Here is a 19404-nt window from a genome sequence, read left to right as displayed (position 1 = left end):
AGCCCCTCCACCTTTTCCCTCCCAGCCTCCTTCCCCTCCTGAGAAGGTGCAAACAGGCCTGGGGCCAGGAAGGCTCCCCCCAGCTCTGGGGGCTCCTGCACATCAAAGGGTGGGGCGGGCCAAGGGGCGGTCCCAGCCCTGGTTATGGATCCCTCCACCAATCAGGAAGCTCCCCCCCAGCCCAGTCCCTCTAGACCAGCTCTTCCTGTCGCCAGGGCCCAGCAGCCTTGGCTGGCACTTGACCTTCTGCGGACCAGAGGGCAGGAGGGCCCCCTCCGGTGGCTCCTCTGGGGGAGGGACTAGCCTTGCCATCAAGGGTCCCAGAGGGAGAGCTGGCCTCCAGGTAGGAGAGTCAGCAGGGACCCTAGTCTCTGTGCCTGGCACTGGGCTAAGGCTTTATGCGCATTATCTCATTTGGTTCTCAACAGCGCCGGAAGATAAGGACTGTCTTTATCTCAGTGTTGCAGATAAGTAAACTGAGGTTCAGGAAGGTTAAGGCCCTGGCTCTGATGCCCTGTGCATGAGTGGGAGCCAGGTCTCCATCTGGGGCCATGGCAGAGTCATCCACATCTTCTCGTCTGACAGCTTCAATGCAGGCATTCAGAACGGCCTGTGCGGCTGGAGGAAATCATTCTGGGGAGGCAGGGAGGACACGTAGAGCCAGAGACCTGCTTGCGGAACCTCGTTCAAGGTTGTATGCAGGATGGGATCTGACTAGAACTCAGGCTGCTCATTTCCTGTCCAGAGGTGGGTTGACCTCTCATGGCTACAGGGGGATAGCAGGAGCTGAGGATCAGTCCAGAGCAGTGGGAGGTGGCACCCTCTCCCACCTCCCCACCCTCTGGGAGGCTCCTCAGGAGGCAGGTCCTCTGCACTGCAGGATTATTGAAAGGCCTGGATGCAGTACTCAGTGAATGTCCCGTCATTTAGGGATGGTGACTGGGTCCCTAGGAAGGTATGGGTAGACCAGTTATCCCAGACAGGACACTAGCATCAGCCATGCTCCCTCCTCTGCCAGGCACTTAGCAGAGAGGAGCAGCCAGCAGCAGTCTGCCTGGGATGGAGCCACAGATGGGGACAGGGGCTGCTGCTCCTGAGAGGCAGGGCTGAGCCTCCCTCCTGAGGGTGAGGACAGGGGTGGGGGATTAGCCCAAACCCCCCAGGCCCTGCTCCCTCCCTGTAGCAGCATCTAGGAAGGGTCCAGGCTGCTCCATCTGCAGTGATGGCAGCCTTTTGCCCTGGCCTTTGTATCTCCCAGAGGAGCACCTCTTGACGAGAGCTGGGAGAACAAGGCTGCTAAGTTCCTGAAGATGCTCACCTCTGGCTGCTGCTGGTGGAGGCTGCAACGCAGTCCTTATTGTGACTCCAGCCGTCATCAGCAGCTTGACCAGGGATCCCCCTCTCTGTCTCTGTAAGGACTAAGCCCAGATAGGTGGGAGCCAAAGGAAGGAGGCAGGCAACTGTTCAGATCTGTCTTTGGTGCAAGTGCCGTGACACTGTGGAGCCAAGAATTTGGGTCTTCTCTGGAAGGAGAGCGCTCTGGACAGGGAGTCAGGGGGCCTGATGTCCAAGGAGGGCTGGAGAAAACTGTTCCCCTCCTTGGGCCTGCTTTCTCAACTGTCAAATGGAGGAGCAGGGAGTTCCCGTTGTGGCAAAGGGGAAATGAATACGACTAGTATCTGTGAGGGTGCAGGTTCGGTCCCTGGCCTTGCTCGGTTGGTTAAGGATCCAGCGTTTCTGTGACCTGTGGTGTAGCTCGCAGATGCGACTCGGATCTGGTGTTGCTGTGGTTGTGGTGGAGGCGGGCAGCTACAGCTCCGATTCGACCCCCTAGCCTGGAAACCTCCATATGCCACAGCTGCGGCCCTAAAAAGCAAAAAAAATTAAAAAAAAAAAATAGAATGAAGGAGCAAAAAATATCCATTGCTCCTAAACTTGGCTGGGCCTCAGCCCCAGGTCCCAGGTCCCAACCCATGCACTGAGTCATGCCCTCAGGGTAGGACCAGATGGCTCACCTTGCAGCCAGTTTAGGGAAGCACTAGATTGGATCATCAGCTATCATGTACTGAGCCATTACTATGTGCCAAGCCTGAGAGCCCTGAGAGGTCAGTATTTTACTGTCTCCATTTCACAGCTGAGAAGACCAAGGCTCAGGGAGGTTTGCAGCTTGCGGGCGCTTGTGCAGAAAATAGGTGCATGAAGGAGCACCTGGGGCAGCTGTGCCCTGGGTCTGTCTCCCTGCCATGTGGAATTTCATGTGAGGTTTCCTCGCCCTCTGCTGCCGCGGGCAGCCCCTGCAGAAGGCCCTGGGGTAGGAAGCAGAACCTCCTTTTAGGGAGTTAGGAGAAGGAGGCACGTGGTCACTTAGGCCAGTTCCTCTTTAAGAGATGGGGACACTGAGACATGGAGGGGGAGTGGCTTGTCTGATGTCCAAGGGCACAAGGGTCAGATATGAGGCTCGGGTGGGGTAGACCAGGCTCTTGTCTCCCTCCCTCCCTTCTCTCGCCCTGCACTGTTACAGGACCTCCTGCCTGGCTCCATCTCTGTGAAGCAGCCAGAGACCACGAGTGGCTCTAATGAGCACACCTATCCCCAACCTTCACTGCCTCCTCCACCCAGGACCCAGAGGCCAGATGCTTCCCTGTGCTGCCGCATGCAGTTCCCCACAGCCCTGCCTCCAAACTCCCTTTCCAACTCATCACTTTCCGCATCGACTCTGAACTTCAGCCACCTCTGTTCCCACTTGGCTCCTGCTGCTTCTCCTGCTTACTCCTTTTTGGCAAACTCCGGCACATCCTTCGATATTCATTGCAACTCTTCCCCTCCTGGAATCCGGAGAACGAAGTCACTATCACTGCTGGCTCCCAAGCCCACGACAGCCTTTGCTAATGGATCGTGGCACCCTTTCTCCAAGATCCTGGAGGTGCCTCTTAGTCTTGCTCAAGGCTGCATAAATCAATGCAGCAGGACTAATGGATCAGGTAACTCAAGAATGAAACTGTGTCATCAATCCCATCATCAGGGGTTGGCACATCCCCTCTGGTCCCAAAGTACCTTGTATGAACCCCCACCTCGGCCTCTGATCATTTCTTTCCTTTAATTCACCCACTAGTCAGGAAACATGGGAAAGTTTGCGGGTTTTTTTGTCTTTTTAGGGCTGCACCCACAGCATATGGAAGTTCCCAGGCAAGAGGTCAAATCAGAGGGCAGCCAATGGCCTACACCACAGCCACAGCAACTCGGGATCCGAGCCACATCTGCAACTTATACCACAGCTCAGAGCAACGCTGGATCACTGAGCAAGGCCAGGGAGCAAACCCGTGTCCTCATGGATATGAGTCAGGCTTGTTACCACTGAGCCACGACGGAACTTCCATAGACTGTTTTCTCTGGCACCTAGTACTGGGTACCATGGGCTGAAGGGTATGCCCCAAAACTCGTGGTGAAGTTCTAAACCCCAGTGCCTGAGAATGTGACTATATTTGGAAACAGAGCCTGGAAGAGGTAATTAAGGTAAAATGAGGTCATATGGGTGGACCCAAATCCAATTGGACTGGTGCCCCTGTAAGAAGATTAAGACACAGACACACTGGACCACAGGATAACCATGTGAGGACACAACAAGAAGGCGGCCATCTGCAAGCCACAGAGAGAGGCCTCAGAACTCACCAAAGCTGCTGACCCCTTGGTCTTGGACTCCCAGTCTCCAGAACTGTGAGAAAATTAATTTTTGTTAAGCCACCCAATTTGGCATATTGTCTCATGGCAGTCCTAGTACACTAGTACACTGGGCCCAGCAGGCGGGAGCCACTCACAAGCGCCCTCTGGAAACAGTTTCACATAATCGTGAAAGATCCCTTCAGGTTGGCAGGAATGCATCCAGGAGAAGGAAAAAGGGCAGTGGTGAGGGGGCGGAGGCCAGGGGGGAGAGGCCCGAGCATGATCCCACATGTGCCGCCTTGCACAGCAGGCCAGGTGGAGCCCCTGCACAGTCATTGCCAAATCAACAAGTGAGGGCCCACATCAACCTTGGTAGGCTTAGATTCCAGGAGGGGAAAAGCAAACGCGACTTGTTCCCTGCGGGATGGGAACATTTTTTCCTTTTCCAGAGCAATAACAACCCAGGTGAATAGAAGAAAAACAGACCAAACCAAATTTTTGTTTTTGTTTTTATTTTATGTTTTGCTTTTTAGGGCCGCACCTGCGGCATATGGAAGTTCCCAGGCTAGGGGCTGAATCTACGCTGGATCTTTAACCCACTGTGCGGGGCTAGGGATTGAACCCATGTCGTCATGGATACTAGTCAGGTTCATTAACCACTGAGCCACAACAGGAACTCCTTTTTGTTTGGTTTTGTTTTTATTTTTAAGAAGTACAAAATATAAGCATATAGGCTTCTTCCCACCCCCACCCCCCAAAATCTACACCACCACCAGTCCCATTGCAGTCAAGCAGCCACCATCTTACTGCAGCTCAGGCTGTGCTCTGCAGGGCACTGGTCAACCTGGGGGGAATATAGGATTGGAGGGACTGCCCCAGCCCCCTATCTGTTTCAAATACTGCTTCCATGAAAGACATCATTTGGAAAAGAGATCTGTGGCTAAAAGACAGCCTGAAAACCACTGAAACCACAAATGAGGAGGGCTCCCGACACAACAGGCCTGAGTCCTGGCTGAAAGGGGGGTCAGGCAAGGCCATCAGTAGAAGATGCCCAGGTGAGCCCCCCCCAGATCTTCCTGCCAAAGTTCAGGAAGAAGATTAAGACACACAAACCACAAATGAGGAGGGCTCCCCACACAACAGGCCTGAGTCCTGGCTGAAAGGGGGGTCAGGCAAGGCCATCAGTAGAAGATGCCCAGGTGAGCCCCCCCCAGATCTTCCTGCCAAAGTTCAGGGCAGCCACTGAGCTGTAGGCCTGAGCTCTGGGGACGGCTTTGATCACTGAGCTGGAAGGCAGGGTCTGGGGCCTGGTCCTCCAAGCTGGGCAGCCCTTCTGCACTGTGGCTCCAGCACTCCCACTGGGCCTGAGGCTGGAATCTCTGGCATGGCGGGCCGGGCAGGAGAGGAGGGGTTTCTGGTGACAGATAGGACTCCGGAGACACAGAGATACCCTGAGAGAAATAAGAGCAGCTGGTTAGTGGGCTGCTACCTCACGCCCTGAGACTTGAACGCGGATCTTCTTCCCCCATAGTGTGGCTGGCAGCTACCGAACGCCCCTGGTGCCATGGATGCAGTGAAGCAAAATGGTTGAGTACAGGCTCCAAGAGTCCCCTCATGGCTCAGCAAGTCAAGGATCTGGTGCTGTCACTGCTGTGGCTCTGGTTACAGCTGTGGTGAGGGTTCGATCCCTGGCGCGTGGAACTTTGGGAGGCTGTGAGTGTGCTCCCCCCACCAAAAAAAAAAGGGGTACAGCTCTGGAGATCCATTGCTAGGGTCCCAGCTTTGGCGCTCACTATGAGAATTCCGATAACCTTTTTTAAGTCTGTTTCTCCATTTGTGAAATGGGGGTGATGATAAGAAAAGCTGCTTCGTAGGGCTGCTGGAGGGCTGATAAATTAATACATGTAAAGTACCAAGAATATTGTTGGCACACAGTCAGCATTCAATACATTTTGGTTATAAACATGCTTTTTTATGGAAGCTTGGGGAAAACATGAAGGTTACCAGCTCCAAGCTCATCTACTTGGGAAGCCTCTACCCCTGGAGCAGCCAGGCCTCCCTCCACCGCAACCCTTAAGGGAGCACTTGGAGAGAATTTCCTGACAGTGGCCCCTGCTACCTTCCACCCTGGACACTGAAAGCAAGTCTTAAGACTCTCCCCACTTCCATATTGGCTGAGAAGTCCTCTAAGCAGATGGGGTGGTGGCCTTGACTTTGCAGAGCCCCGCCTCCCCTCAAGGAGGCTGGGTCCTCTTCATCCTTCCTTCAGTTTCTCTCCATCCCTAACCAGAGCTGGGGTAGAAAACCCGGGATCTAAAAAGGAGGAGGTTCCCTGGAGACTAGAGCCTACTCACCTGCTTCATTTCCACTCGAAGCCTGGGGACCATTCTGAGGGGGAGAGGACAGGGCCTGAGGGCGTACCTGGTACGCTGCAGCCAGCTCCAGAGACGCGGGGGGTGATGTCCAGGGTATGGGCTGGTTCCCGGGCGCCGGGGGTGTCTGCGTTCCGGAACAAGCTTGAGACGGCATCCAAAGGGCTGCGTTGGGGGCTCTCCCTTGGGACAGCTGCGAGGAGGACTGCAGCCCAGGGCAGTAAGGGGGTGTCACCCAGGGGCCCATGTCGGGGACCCTGCTCCCCAGGCGCTCTGGCTCCGTGAGCGCTCCGGAGCAGGCGGGCGGGGACCCCCAGGACGTCGGGGTACCGACGGCTGAGCCCCCGCCCAGGCCGCCCGCCTGCATCTGCATCTGCGTCTGCGCCTGCGCGGAGCCGCCGTCGGGGCACCGCGGGCAGCCCCGGGGCAGCACCACGTCGCCGCGTCGCCGGCGCTCGCGCTGCAGGCTCTCCTCGCTGAGGCCCAGCACGGCCGACAGGTGGCCGATGTAGCGGATGGCCAGGCGCAGCGTCTCGATCTTGGTCAGGCTCTGGCCGGCGGGCGCCACTGAGGGCGGCAGAAAGCGGCGCAGCTGGTGCAGCGCGCGGGCGAGCGTGCGCATGCGCAGCTTCTCGCGCTCGCTGGCGCTCTGCCGCTGCCCGCCGGCCGGCCGGGTCCGCGCACGCCCAGGCGCCGTCGGGGCGGCCTCCACTGCGCTGCGGGCAGAGGGCACAGCCTGCAAGGGGCCGGGGGCGCGGTCGCAGGGCCACGAGCCCGATGAGTCTGAGGAAGAGGCTGGGGACGTGGAGTTCGAGTGGCTGGCCCAGCCCCAACCTTGAGGGAAGATCCAGTGGTCGCGGCCGAGGAGGCTCTGCACAGGAGGGGACTGGGCCATGGCCGGGCTGCAGGCTCTGGGAAGCTGGGCCGGCTACCTCCAGGACCTACCTTTTATCTGGACCAAAGGTGTGAGGTGGACCCCCCGCCAGGTTACAGAGAGGTGTCAAAACCCACAGAGCCCAGGGAAGGTCTGGGTAGGGGGGCCCTGGGAAAGCGGGCCCATTTGCAGAGGTGTGGATTCTGACTCCTTGGGGGCTCTAATGGAGGCCCCTGCAGCCCGGGAAGTGTGGGAGGGACAATTCGCATCTGGCTGGAGCTGCTAAGCTTCTCACTGCGTTCCCACCCACCTGGCCCCATCCACTGCTCCGGTGAGTGCCCAGGACCCTGAGAGTGGTGGGCAATGCCATCGTCTCGAGGCGGCCAGACCGTCCCTCAGGTGACTCGAGGACCCCCGCAAAGAGTGGCCGCCTCCCTCATCACCACTCTCCGGGGGGCTGTGCCCAGTAACTCCCACCCAGTGCCTACCAGTTTGCTGGATAAGGCGTCAAGACAAACCCCCGAGGGACCTGCTCACAGTGATGGCAGGAGGGGGATTGGGGCAGGAAGGGACAGACAGGTGAACCCTTCCCAGGTTCCCAGAACCCACTCTTGCTGTGTGACACCGAGAGTGTCGACAGTTTCTTTCCCTGAAAAATAGTGCAGAGCAGCCTGGAGAAGAGGGTGGAGTGGGTGGTGAAAAAAGGGGAAGGTAGGTCTGAGTCAGACCCTCTTTATTCGCTGTGTGACCTTGGGCAGTTCACTTAACTCCTCTGAGGCTCAAGTCGCCTCATCCTTCTGGCAGTAAGAATATGAAATACCCACCACCTAGAATGATTTCTGATATTAAGTGGAACCATCTGTGGAACCACTTAGCATGAGCCTGGCAAGTTGGCTGAATGTTTGCTATTATTTTATAAAGAAAGTGCTTCTAGAGGCTTGTGAGTATTATTCATTTAATACATATTTCTTTGGCAAATGGTAAAGGTCAGTTATGCTGGAGTGAACAAAATCATTGTGATGTCTGCTCTCACAGCATTTCAGTCTTGTGGGAGAGAGGAGTGAACAGTATATAATTAGTAGCTCCACCAGTAGCTAGCTGTGTACCCCCTGGGCAGGTCTGAGCCTGAGCTTTGGCTCTTAAAACAGGAATAATAATTGTAGCATCTGCTCACAAGATGGTTGTTGTAGTCTTTGGTTTTTGTTTGTTTGTTTAGTTGGTTTTTTTTTTTTTTTTTTTTTTTGTCTTTTTAGGGCCACACCTGAGGCATATTGGAGGTTCCCAGGCTAGGGGTCTAATCGGAGCTGTAGCTGCTGGCCTATGCCACAGCCATAGCAACGCCAGATCCAAGCCACATCTGGGACCTACACCACAGCTCACAGCAACGCCAGATACTTAACCCACTGAGCGAGGCCATGGATTGAACCCACAACCTCTTGGTTCCTAGTCGGATTCATTTCTTTCCTAGTGGGATTCGTTTCTGCTGCACCAAGACGGGACCTCCTTGTTGTAGTCTTATAGGATAACTTTTGACACAGTGAAGTTTAAAAAGTAAAAGCTCTCATTCCTCAGCAATAATTACAGTTTGGAGGAACGCAGTCAGTGTTCTTCATGATCTTCAGAAAAAGGGCTGAACTCAGAGGCTAAGGGCCACATGAGGGCCAGGGACTGTCGAGCTCCGGCCACAGAAGTGGATAGATCACAGCTTGGCCTTGAACTGTGAGTTGGACTTGGGTAGGCAGAGAGGCAGGTGGAGAGCATTCTGAATGTGGAAACTACATAAGCAAGGGCCTGGCAAGAGGAGTTCCAGGGGTGCTTCAGGAGCGTTGTGCAATGAACTGAAGCACAGCTTAGCTGGGGCCAGGTTAAGAAGTTGGATTTTATTCCCAAGGCAGTGGGGAGCCAAATGGACTTTTGAGTAGAAGTGTGACATTAAAAAAAAAAAAAAAATCAGTAATCAATAACTAAAAGTCAACATGATGTTTCAGGAATAGATTAGCCTACACTAGACTGAAGTAATAAATAGCCTTGTACTTTTGTGACTTTTTAAAAATTAACTTTTAGTTACACAAATTATGTAACTAATACATTCTTTTTGTAAGAAATGGAAACAGGAGTTTCTGTCATGGCTCAATGGTTAACAAACCCAACTAGGATCCATGAGGATGTGCGTTTGATCCCTGGCCTCACTCAGTGGGTTAAGGATCCAGTGTTGCCATGAGCTCTGGTGTAGGTCACAGACATGGCTTGGATCTGGTGTTGCTGTAGCTGTGGTGTAGACTTGCAACTGTAGCTCCGATTCAACCCCTAGCCTGGGAACTACCATATGCTGCAGGTGAGGCCCTCAAAAGCAAAAAAAAAGAAAGACAGAAAGAAATGGAAACATAAAGCTCTAGTCCCATCCCTGTAGCCCCTTCCCAAAGGTCATGTGTCCTTCCAGAGGTGGTCCATATGCATAAAAACATATGTATCCTTAAAAGACTATGTTTATATGCATGGTACATTGCATGTAACTTGCTTTTTTTCATTCAACAGCATATCTTTTTTTTTCTTGACCTTTTTATTTTATTTAATTTAAAAATTTTTTTAAATGATTTTTATTTTTCCATCATAGCTGGTTTCAACACCATATCTTAGAGCATTCCATCTCAGAACATATTTAGCTGACTCATAGCTGGCCTTAGTTAATTTAAGCATTCACCCATTTAAGGAGTTCCCTGCTGGCCTACTGGTTAAGGATTTTTGGCATTGTCACTGCTATAGCTTGGGTTGATCCCTGGCCTGGGAACTTCTGTATGCTGCGGGTGTGGCAAAAATAGATTAAATGTTCATCTGTTTAAAATCATAGTGGATAATTTTAACTAGAAAAAAATTACAGGTAAACCTTCAATGATGAAATTGCATCACTTTCTCCTCAGAACTTATTTTTTACAAAGTTGGAGAAAATATGCTGAAGTTACTACTCTATGATGAAATGATAAATGACATTAAATAAGATTGGTCAGGGCAACTGTTATTATTTTAGCTGTTACGAATGGGAAGACATTTTAAATTTGTCCATCACACAAAAAGAAGGTGGAATTAATTGCTAATGGCTTTGATTTCAGTTTTTGAAAAGAAGCAATTAGTTATACAATATTTCATGATTTAAAAGGGTTTAATTCATTTTTTCTTTTTGGCCGTGCCCTTGGCTTGTGGAAGTTCCTGGGCCAGGGATCGAACTCACGTCACACCAGTGACCCTGATCCCGCTGGTTCAGTGATACCGCCAAAATCTTAACCCACTGTACCACAAGAGAATTTTGATGTAAAAAGGCCAAGGTAAAAGAAATAACAATATTTTTTCTTAAGGGCAGGGGGACTTAGAAAACAGTCAGTCCTACACTTTTTAGGGTTGAAATAATGGCAAATTATTTATAATAAACCATCATTTGTCCTAGACTGAACAGTACTATAAAACTCATGATATACTACCAAAGAATGTAATATATGTGATTGACAGTTGTAAATGAGATTCATCAGGTTTCATATATATTTCTTGATCTGAATTCTGAAGTTTCAGATGACTGTGCTGTTGATATTGAGTGTTCCAACTCACCTCTTTTATTTATTTATTTATTTTGTCTTTTGTCTTTTTAGAGCCCCAACCTCGGCATATGGAGGTTCCCAGGCTAGGGGTCCAATCAGAGCTGTAGCTGCCAGCCTACGCCAGAGCCACAGCAACAAGGGATCCAAGCCACATCTGCGACCTACACCACAGCTCATGGCCGGATCCTTAACCCACTGAAAAAGGCCATGGATCGAACCTGTATCCTTATGGATGCTAGTCAGATTCATTTCTGCTGAGCCACAACAGGAACTCCTATTTATTTATTTTTATTTTATTTTATTTTTTTCCTTTTTTGGCTGCCCCACAGCATATGGAGTTCCTGGGCCATGGATCAGATCTAAGCCTATGCCACAGCTGAGGCAATACTGGATCCTTTAATCCACTATGCCGGGCTGGGGATCAGACTTGTGTCCTGGCACTGCAAATCCCGTTGTGCCACAGCAGAAACTCCTTTTTATTTTCTCTTTTTTTCCAACTCACCCTTTTTAACTGCAGTATAGTATTCCTTAGCATGCTCACACTGTAGTCAGTGAGGATCCAAGCTGACTGGTGATGCACCTTTAGTGTGTTTCTAGTTCTTGCCAAAGAGTGCCGCCTTGTGCACAGGCAGCTACGTATGCAGTGGTGGAATGGCCTTGCGGTTTCCAGGAAGGTTCTGAATATCCAGAATCATTCTTTCTCCCCCATCCCCACCCCCACACACTCATTAGAGCAAGTCTGGAGGGACTTCCTGTGAAAGGATTTGGTGAATTATGGGAATTGGCCATCAGCACAGAGCCCTGCCTACTGTCCTTTCCCCTCTAGGGTAACCTGTCCTCATTCTCTTGGTTTGGGCCAGCTCTGGAGCCCCAGGCTTACTGTGGGTTGGCCGAGCCTAAGTTCTGGGAGGTGGAGTCCCAGAGCTGGTTTGCTGTGGCCCCGGCTCTTCACTGGGCCCCTTAGCCAAGCTCTGGGGGCACAGAGGTACATGGTTTGGTAGCCCCAGTCACTTAGCACAGGGAGGCAGTGTAGCTCAATGGTTAGGAGGCTAGACTATGGAATCAGACCTGGGTTTAAAGTCCCAGCTCAACCCCTTAGCAGTTGTCTGAATTTGGGTAACTTAACCTCAGTTTTCTCAGCTATGAAGTGGGGATTCTGGAGTTCCCGTCATGCCTCAGTGGAAACAAATCTCACTAGCATCCATGAGGATGCAGGTTCAATCCCTGGCCTCGCAGAGTGGGTTAAGGATCTGGCATTGCTGTGAGCTGTGGTGTAGGCTGCAGACATAGCTTGGATCTGGTGTCGCTGTAGCTGTGGGGTAGGCCGGCAGCTGAAGCTCCTATTCAACCCCTAGCCTGGGAACTTCCATATGCTGTGACAAAAGACAAAAAAAAAAAAAAAAAAAAAAAACTGGGGGGAGTTCCCGTCGTGGCGCAGTGGTTAACGAATCCGACTAGGAACCATGAGGCTGCGGGTTCGATCGCTGCCCTTGCTCAGTGGGTTAACGATCCGGCGTTGCCGTGAGCTGTGGTACAGGTTGCAGACGCGGCTCGGATCCAGCGTTGCTGTGGCTCTGGCGTAGGCCGGTGGCTGCAGCTCCGATTGGACCCCTAGCCTGGGAACCTCCATATGCCGTGGGAACGGCCCAAGAAATTTAAAAAAAAAAAAAAAATTGGGGATTCTGATCTCCAGAGCAACTGTGGGGGCAAAGTAAGATAATGCATGTCATAGAGGTTAGCATAGAGGCTCTGTTTATAAATCTCACTTATAAAGTTAGGGGGCAGCAGAATGTAGTAGGTAAAGGGTTGTGGGTAAGAGGACTGACATCCTCAGCCTTGGCCCTGGAAGGTGATTCCTTCCTTTTCTGAGACTCAACTCTAGCACCAGGCCTCAGGCACTCTGCCCTATTGCCCTCCTCCATCGTCAGCCTTTCTTCTCTGTGGACCAGCGTGGGGGTCATCCTCAGCAGGACACTCCAGCTCCTGGCCTGTGGCAAGAGTCACCAGAGCTGCAGTGCAGAGGCAGTGGGGGAGCTCTGGATGCCTGGAGCTGGAGCCAGAGCTGACCAGGCCAACCAAGGCTAACCATGGATGTGGAGGACCTGAACCAGCTTCTCCTGGTGACCGTCAGGCATCCCTCCCTATGTGCTGGAACCAGCCTCAGGTGCTATGTGAACAAGCCCCACAGGGGCTTCCAGTTGGGCAGCCTCTGCTTCTCTTTCATCTGGTAAAGGGAGGACCGTCTATGGTGGTGTGGTGTTAGATAATATGCTTAACTTCTGGGTCCCAGTGTGATAGTGACACCAGGTTTATCCCCCCTCCTTCCAGTAATAGGAAGAGATGTGGTAGCTAGATTAGGGAAACATGGTCAGTAGAATGCTCACTGGTGTGGCAGATACTTCTGGTTGACCACACAATATCTGTTACAGTCTCTGTTCTTCTTTCTTCCTTAATAACAGGGCTCTGTATTATCATGGGTGGTGATATGCCCAGCTGAAAATCTGCATTTCCGCCCTCTCTTGGAGATGGAATGGCCAGTGAGATGTTAGTAGAAATATTGTATGGAATTTTTTTAAAGCTCTTTAAAGCAGCAGGGTATACTCCTTTTGCTTCATTCCCTTATATTGTCATCCTGGAAAACAAATGTGATGGCTGGAGCTTCAGCAACTATTTTGTAACCCTGAGGCCATCTCAAGGACAGACGTCACCTAAGGTCACAGTGGAGCAGAAAACCTTAGGCATTGATAACATGGAAGTGCCATGTGGACCCAGAACTGCAGAACTGTTTAACCCTAAATTTCCAGAGTTTTTTTTTTGGCCATAACTGTGGCATGCAGAAGTTCCCTGGCCAGGGATCAAACCTGTGCCACATCAGCAACCCAGGCCACTGTGGTGATGACACCAGATCCTTAATCTGCCTACCCACGTGGGAACTCCAACCCTAAATTTCTTTAATATGAGAAAAAATAAATTACCATCTTAAGTCATTGTTATTTTGGCTGTGTGCTGCAAGCAGTCAAACATAATTTCTGTCCACATAATGAAGAAGTTCCTAGAGTGTCCTTGTTGACAACTGGGGCCAAGTGAACTGAAGTGAATTCATAACAGATTCAGTGTTTCCACAGATGAATGGGTGGATGTTCGCCTGGAGAAATGTTCCTAGTGATGTCCCACCAGCTCTGTTCCCAGCCTTGTCCTGGGCAGTATTAACGATCTTTTTTTTTTCTTTTTTTCTTTTTTAGGGCCGCACTTGCAGCATATGGAGGTTCCCAGGATAGGGGTCCAGTCGGAGCTACAGCTGCCAGCCTACACTACAGCCACAGCAATGCTGGATCCTTAACCCACAGAGCAAGGCCAGGGATCAAACCCACAACCTCATGGTTCCTAGTCAGATTCGTTTCCACTGAGCCACGACAGGAATTCCGGCAGTATTATGATCTTGAATGGAGATATGAACTGATCTTATTTGGAGTGAGATCCAAACCCAAGAAATTAATTGGGTAACAGCCAGAATCTAAAGAGATTCTGGCAGGCTGGAACAACTCATCAGACCTAATTACTAATAAGGTAGGATCAACAGAACTCTCTGTACCTCCCTCTTAAGTTCAAGGTCATGAGGCATCGTGTAACCACCAGCAGCTGTGGAAAGGGCACGGTAGTCATTGCATTCCAGGCACCAAGAGCAAGAAAAACAAATGTGATTCCCCTTCATGTTTGCAAGAAACTGGATGTTCAAGCAAGGGGGCAGTGGTCTCTTATTGTCTATGCGGGGTAAGTGGTCAAACCTGGGGGCCACAGTTTATGGGGTCAGGGGACAAATCCTGGCTCAGGGGAGGGAGGTTAGTGAGGAGGCTTGAAGCCAGGTCACAGAGAAGTAGATGAAGGACTTAGGAATGTTTAGTCCAAAAAAGGAAAAAACAGGGAGTTCCCATTGTTGCTCAGCAGAAATGAATCCAACTAGGATCCATGAGGATGTGGGTTCCATCCCTGGCCTTACTCAGTGGGTTAAGGATCTGGTGTTGCTGTGAGCTGTGGTGTAGGACACAGATGCGGCTGGGATGCCACGTGGCTCTGGCTGTGGTGTAGGCTGGCAGCCATGGCTCCAATTCAGCCCCTAGCCTGGGAACTTCCCTATGCCATGGGTGCAGCCCTAAAAAGCAAAAAAAAAAAAAAAACAAAAAAAAGAAGAGACATAGGGGATGTGAGAGTTGTCTCTGGATGCTCGGAGAGGAATACTCCAGGGAGAAGTTGAGGGACTTTGTAAGCTCCCAGGGGCTCTCTTGTGAGGGAGGGAGTAGCCTGTTCCTGGAGGTTATCAAGAGGAGGCCAGACGGTACACTCGAGGGTGGATGGCTGTCACTGCCTCTGCCAGTACGGACGCGTACCGTAAAACCAGGTAGTCTGACCTGATGCTCCCTGAGTGTTTTCAGAGCTGAGGCCAGGAACCAAGGAGAGGACAGGAGCTGTCCCCTCACTGCCCTGGGCAGCCTCAGAATGAGAGTGCCACAGAGGACCTTGGCTTCAGGACATCCTGGTAAGGGAGAGGGGGTGGAATGAGGCCTCATAAGTGCTTTAGCGCTCATGACACTCCTGCGCCTGTTCTTCGCTGCAGCAGCTCTGGCTCAGCGGGGCCTGCTCTTAGGGCAGGGACTCTGGCTCAGCTTGTTGGCCGTGCAGGAGGCCCCTCGGCCTGGGGAGGCAAGCATGGCCACATCAGCATTCCTGTTATCCAGAGTTCCTATCGTGGCGAAGCGGAAACAACCTGACTACTATCCATGAGGACACAGGTTTGATCCCTGGCCTCGCTCAGTGGGTTAAGGATCCGGCATTGCCATGAGCTGTGGTGTAGGTTGCAGACAAGGCTTGGATCCCATGTTGTGTGGCTGTGGTGTAGGCCGGTGGCTACATTTCTGATTGGACCCGTAGCCTGAGAACGTCCATAGGCCACGAGTACAGCCCTAAGAAAACCAAAAAAAAAAAAAAAAAAACCTCCTATACCGGTGAGAAAACCGAGGCCTTGTCCCATCATCTCCATATCGACATCTCCGGAGAAGGGCAGAGGCCCAGGCTGGACTCCAAATGTGCTCCTTCAGCTCGGGCCCTGCGAGGGGCCGTGGGAGGCAGTGTAGCCGGTCAGCCGCGGTGGCTGAGCTAGGACTGACCGTCTGTTTACGCCAGCCCCACTCTTGGAAGTCCTCCACCTGCTCCCCTCCTGGCCGGCAGCACAAGGCCCTTGGGAACTGGCCCCTGCATCTTCTTTCCCTTCCTTCCTCTTGGGACCCCTCAAGGCCCAGGGTGTGGGGGGATGTCAGGCTGTGGGAATGTGAAGTGGGAGGCAGGCCGCCCGGGGGCTGCAGGGGCCGTGTGGTTTTCTCATTACCAGCCCAGCCTCCCCCTTGGCCACTGCGGCTGCCTTCACACCTCCTGTCAGCCTGTGGATACAAGGCCGCCTCCCCGGGGGCAGAAGGTGTTGACTTGGGAACTAGGGTGTACAGGGGCCTCCAGAGCAGCCTGGCAGCAGGGCCCCGCAGAAACCCCAGAAAGCACTTCTGGGGTGGGGGTGGGAGGCTACTGGTCCCCATCCTGGGAGGCCAGGGATGGCAGAGTCTGTGTCCCTGGGATGGGGAGGGAGGGACACAGCAGGACAAGGGCCTCACGTGGACACTTGGCTCTGGAAGCCCTAAGTCAGCCTGTGCATATACTCCCCTCTCCTGGCCCGGGGGGCTGATGTGCGACTTTGGGCACAGCCAAGGAAGCCTGATGCCCAAGTCCTGCCACACAGGGCACCATCAGTGTCACCAGGGGGCCCAGAGGCTAAGGTCACAGAGCTGTCCCTGGAACTGAACTCACCCTGACTGGGCCTCGGACCTGCCCGTCTCTAAGCGCTTTCATGTCACACAGCGCCCAGTGCTGTGTCTGCAGTAACCTGTCCAGTGTTCGAACCCCAGGCCTTACAGCCTGCACTTCTTCCCCTGCTCAGGTGGGGAGACTGGGTCCAGAGAGACCACTGCCTTCGCCTTAGGTCCCCCAGGACCAGAATTCGAACCATTCAAGGCCATGCCTTCCACTATGGGGATACTGCCCTGGACCTGAGGCCAAGGCTCCAGGGAGCTCTGAGCTGGAGGAGAAGGACAGATTGGCTCTGAGTCTGTGGGGACCTGGTGTGCTGGGTACCATGGGCGAGCAGTGCTACCTGGCCAAGGGATGAGGGTGGGTCCCTGGAGGAAGCGGGGAACCTGAAGTCATGTGAGGTTATGGATTTTCCTTCGAGTGGAGGGGAAAGGAGGAACCCAGTGTGGAGCAGGGAAGCCCAGGGCTGGAGCCCTGGGGTGGAGGTGGGGAGGGTCGGCGGGGGGTGGACAGGCAAGTGGGGGCCAGGTGGGCTTGGAAAGTCCTGCCAAGTGAGGAATTTGGACTCAGGAAGGTAACAAGATCTACAGAACTTCTGAGGAAGAAGAGGAGTTGGAAGTTGAAGAGCTGGAGACAGGAAACCAGTCACGAGGCACCAAGGGCTGACTGGATGGGGCAGAGGCAGAGGTGCTGGGAGTGGGCTGGGGATCCCATAGGAGGGAATGTGGGGAAGTTGGGAAGGATGTAGCTTCTATTGGCTGGGGCTGCAGACATCCAGGGAGCTGCCCAGCAGGCTTGGGGCATGGAGGTGGACCCCCTGACCTTCCTCCAGCAAGAAGGCTGAGCCAAAGAAGCTGGTGTGGAAGGGGCTGCAGAGAGCCCAGGGCTGCCTGGTCCAGCACCTGGGGCAGCAAGGCCCAGCGGAGGCAGCTCAGGCCTAGGGCCAGCTGTGCCTGGGCTGAGTCCCCAGCAGAGCCTCAGTCTCCTCATCTATGAAATGGGTAACCTTGCTGGGAGGATTAGAGATGCAGCATCATGGTTGAGCATGTGGGATTCCAAGAGTATCCCCTGCCTGCCCTGCTGGAGAGAAGTGACCATCTGTGGTCCTGCAGCTCTTGGGAGGGACAAAGGGGGAGGGGGAAGGGTGCTCACTCCTTCGGGCTCCTCTAGGGAAGACCCAACCTGATCTCTGAAAGCCACAAGGGGGTGCCTGAGTCCACAGGCTCTGCTACTGGATGCAAACACGGTGGGGGAGGGGCTGCAGTCTTTTCCTTTTCCCTCCCTCCTTCCCTTCTTTTTCTTTCTTTTTTAACTTATTAAAACAATGCATAGTCATTACGGAAGAGTGAGAAGATACAGATGATCAAAAAGAAAGGAATTTAGGATGCCCCCACTTCCACCCAGAGAGAACAAGAACACTGGTCAGTATCTCTGCATCCTAACCTTTTTTTTCATTTTTGTCTTCTTAGGGCCGCACTCATGGCATATGGAGGTTCCCAGCTAGGGGTCCAATTGGAGCTACAGCTGCCAGTCTACGCCACAGCCACAGCAACGCAGTATCCAAGCCGCATCTGCAACCTACACCATAGCTCATGGCAACACTGAATCTTTAACCCACTAAACGAGGCCAGAGATTGAACCTGCAACGTCATGGTTCCCAGTCAGATTCGTTTCCTCTGCGCCACAACGGGGAATCCAAATTTGCCATCTTAACCATTGTTAAACATGCAATTCAGTGGCAATAATTACATTCGAAATGTTGTGCAACCATCACTACTTCCATTCCCAAAACTTTTTCGCCCTCTCAAGTAGAAATTATATCCATTAAGCAAAAACCCCCTTTTACCTCCAGCCCCCCAGCCCCTCCTGGTAACCTTTCGCTTGCTTCCTATCTCTATGAATTTGTCTATTTTAGGTTCCTCCTCTAAGTGTGATCCTACAGTTTTTGTCCTTTGGTATCTGGCTTATTTCGAAATGGCATCAAGGTTCATTCACTGTGTAGCATATGCCCAAACTTCATTCCTTTTTTTTTTTTTTTTTTCCTTCTTTTTTTTTAGGGCCGCACCCATGGCATATGGAGGTTCCCAGGCTAGGGGTCTAATCGGAGCTACAGCTGCTGGCCTACACCACAGCCACAGCAATGCCGGCTCCTTAACCCACTGAGTGAGGTCAGGGATCGAACCCACAACCTCATGGTTCCTAGTCAGATTTGTTAACCACTGAGCTACAGCGGGAACTCCCTTCATTCCTTCTTATAGTTGAGAAATACTCTATTGTACATATATGTCAGATTTTGTTTATCCATCTGTTGATGGGCATTTGGCTTGTTTCTACCTTTTGGCTATTATGAATGATGCTGCAATGAATGTTGGTGGACAAATATCTGTTCTGGTCTCTGCTTTCAATTCCTCGGGATGTAGAAAGAGCAGGTTGTTCTGTGACCAGCTTTTCTCACTAATGTATTAAGAACTTTTTCCACATCAGTAGATGTATTTCTGCAATGAGATTTTTTTTTTTTTTTTTGGTCTTTTTGCCTTTTCTAAGGCCGCTTCCCGAGGCATATGGAGGTTCCCAGGCTAGAGGTCTAATCAGAGCTGTAGCCGCCAGCCTACATCACAGCCACAGGATCCAACCCGTGTCTGCAACCTACACCACAGCTCACGGCAATGCCGGATCCTTAACCCACTGAGCAAGGCCAGGGATTGAACCCTCAACCTCATGGTTCCTAGTCGGGTTCGTTAACCACTGCACCACGACGGGAACTCCTCTGCAATGAGATTTTTAAGACATGCCTAGTACTCCATGCTGTGATGATAACAGTTTAAGTAACACATTCTCTATTAGTATATACTGAGATGCCTTAAAGTTTTCCACATAGGTATATCCTAATATCTGTATATTTTTTGGCTACATGTATGGCATATGGAAGTTCCCAGGCCAGGGATCAAATCTCAGCTGCAGCTGCAGCCTATGCCATAGCTGCAGCAATGCTAGATCCTTAAACCACTGTGCCACAGTGCTGGGCCAGGGATCGAACCCATGCCACTGAAGAGACAATGCT

At 52.1% G+C, this 19404-nt stretch overlaps 1 protein-coding gene across 2 annotated transcripts; it reads right to left on the bottom strand.

The window, feature by feature from the left end:
* Nucleotides 1-4155: 4155 nt before the first annotated feature.
* MESP2 (mesoderm posterior bHLH transcription factor 2) lies at nucleotides 4156-6927 on the bottom strand. Of its 2 annotated transcripts, none has more exons than XM_001926032.5 (2): nucleotides 6082-6927; nucleotides 4156-5111 (listed from the first exon to the last, which is right to left on the bottom strand). In XM_001926032.5, the coding sequence occupies exons 1-2, from the start codon at nucleotides 6925-6927 to the stop codon at nucleotides 4842-4844; spliced, it is 1116 nt and encodes a 371-aa protein (XP_001926067.1). In that variant the 3' UTR covers nucleotides 4156-4841. The 2 variants fall into 2 exon arrangements, with proteins under 2 accessions (XP_001926067.1, XP_013852608.2); XM_013997154.3 differs by having other exon boundaries at nucleotides 4341-5111; nucleotides 6015-6927.
* Nucleotides 6928-19404: the final 12477 nt, after the last annotated feature.

Source organism: Sus scrofa, chromosome 7 (genome assembly GCF_054392235.1).
Source record: "Sus scrofa isolate SSC_HxYL_T2T_F1_AM1 chromosome 7, Sscrofa_HxYL_maternal_Yorkshire_Landrace_v2.0, whole genome shotgun sequence".
NCBI classification, from domain to species: Eukaryota; Metazoa; Chordata; class Mammalia; order Artiodactyla; family Suidae; genus Sus; species Sus scrofa.
The sequence above is the reverse complement of the archived record's forward strand: the minus strand, read 5'-3'. Positions and strand labels throughout refer to the sequence as shown.

Bases quoted from the DNA above. Each gene is read 5' to 3' on its own strand.
- MESP2 (XM_001926032.5), bottom strand. From the start codon at position 6,927: ATGGCCCAGTCCCCTCCTGTGCAGAGCCTCCTCGGCCGCGACCACTGG. The intron at 5,112-6,081 runs GTACGCCCTCAG...TATTTCTCTCAG, and splicing joins AGCTGGCTGCAGCGTACCAG to GGTATCTCTGTGTCTCCGGA.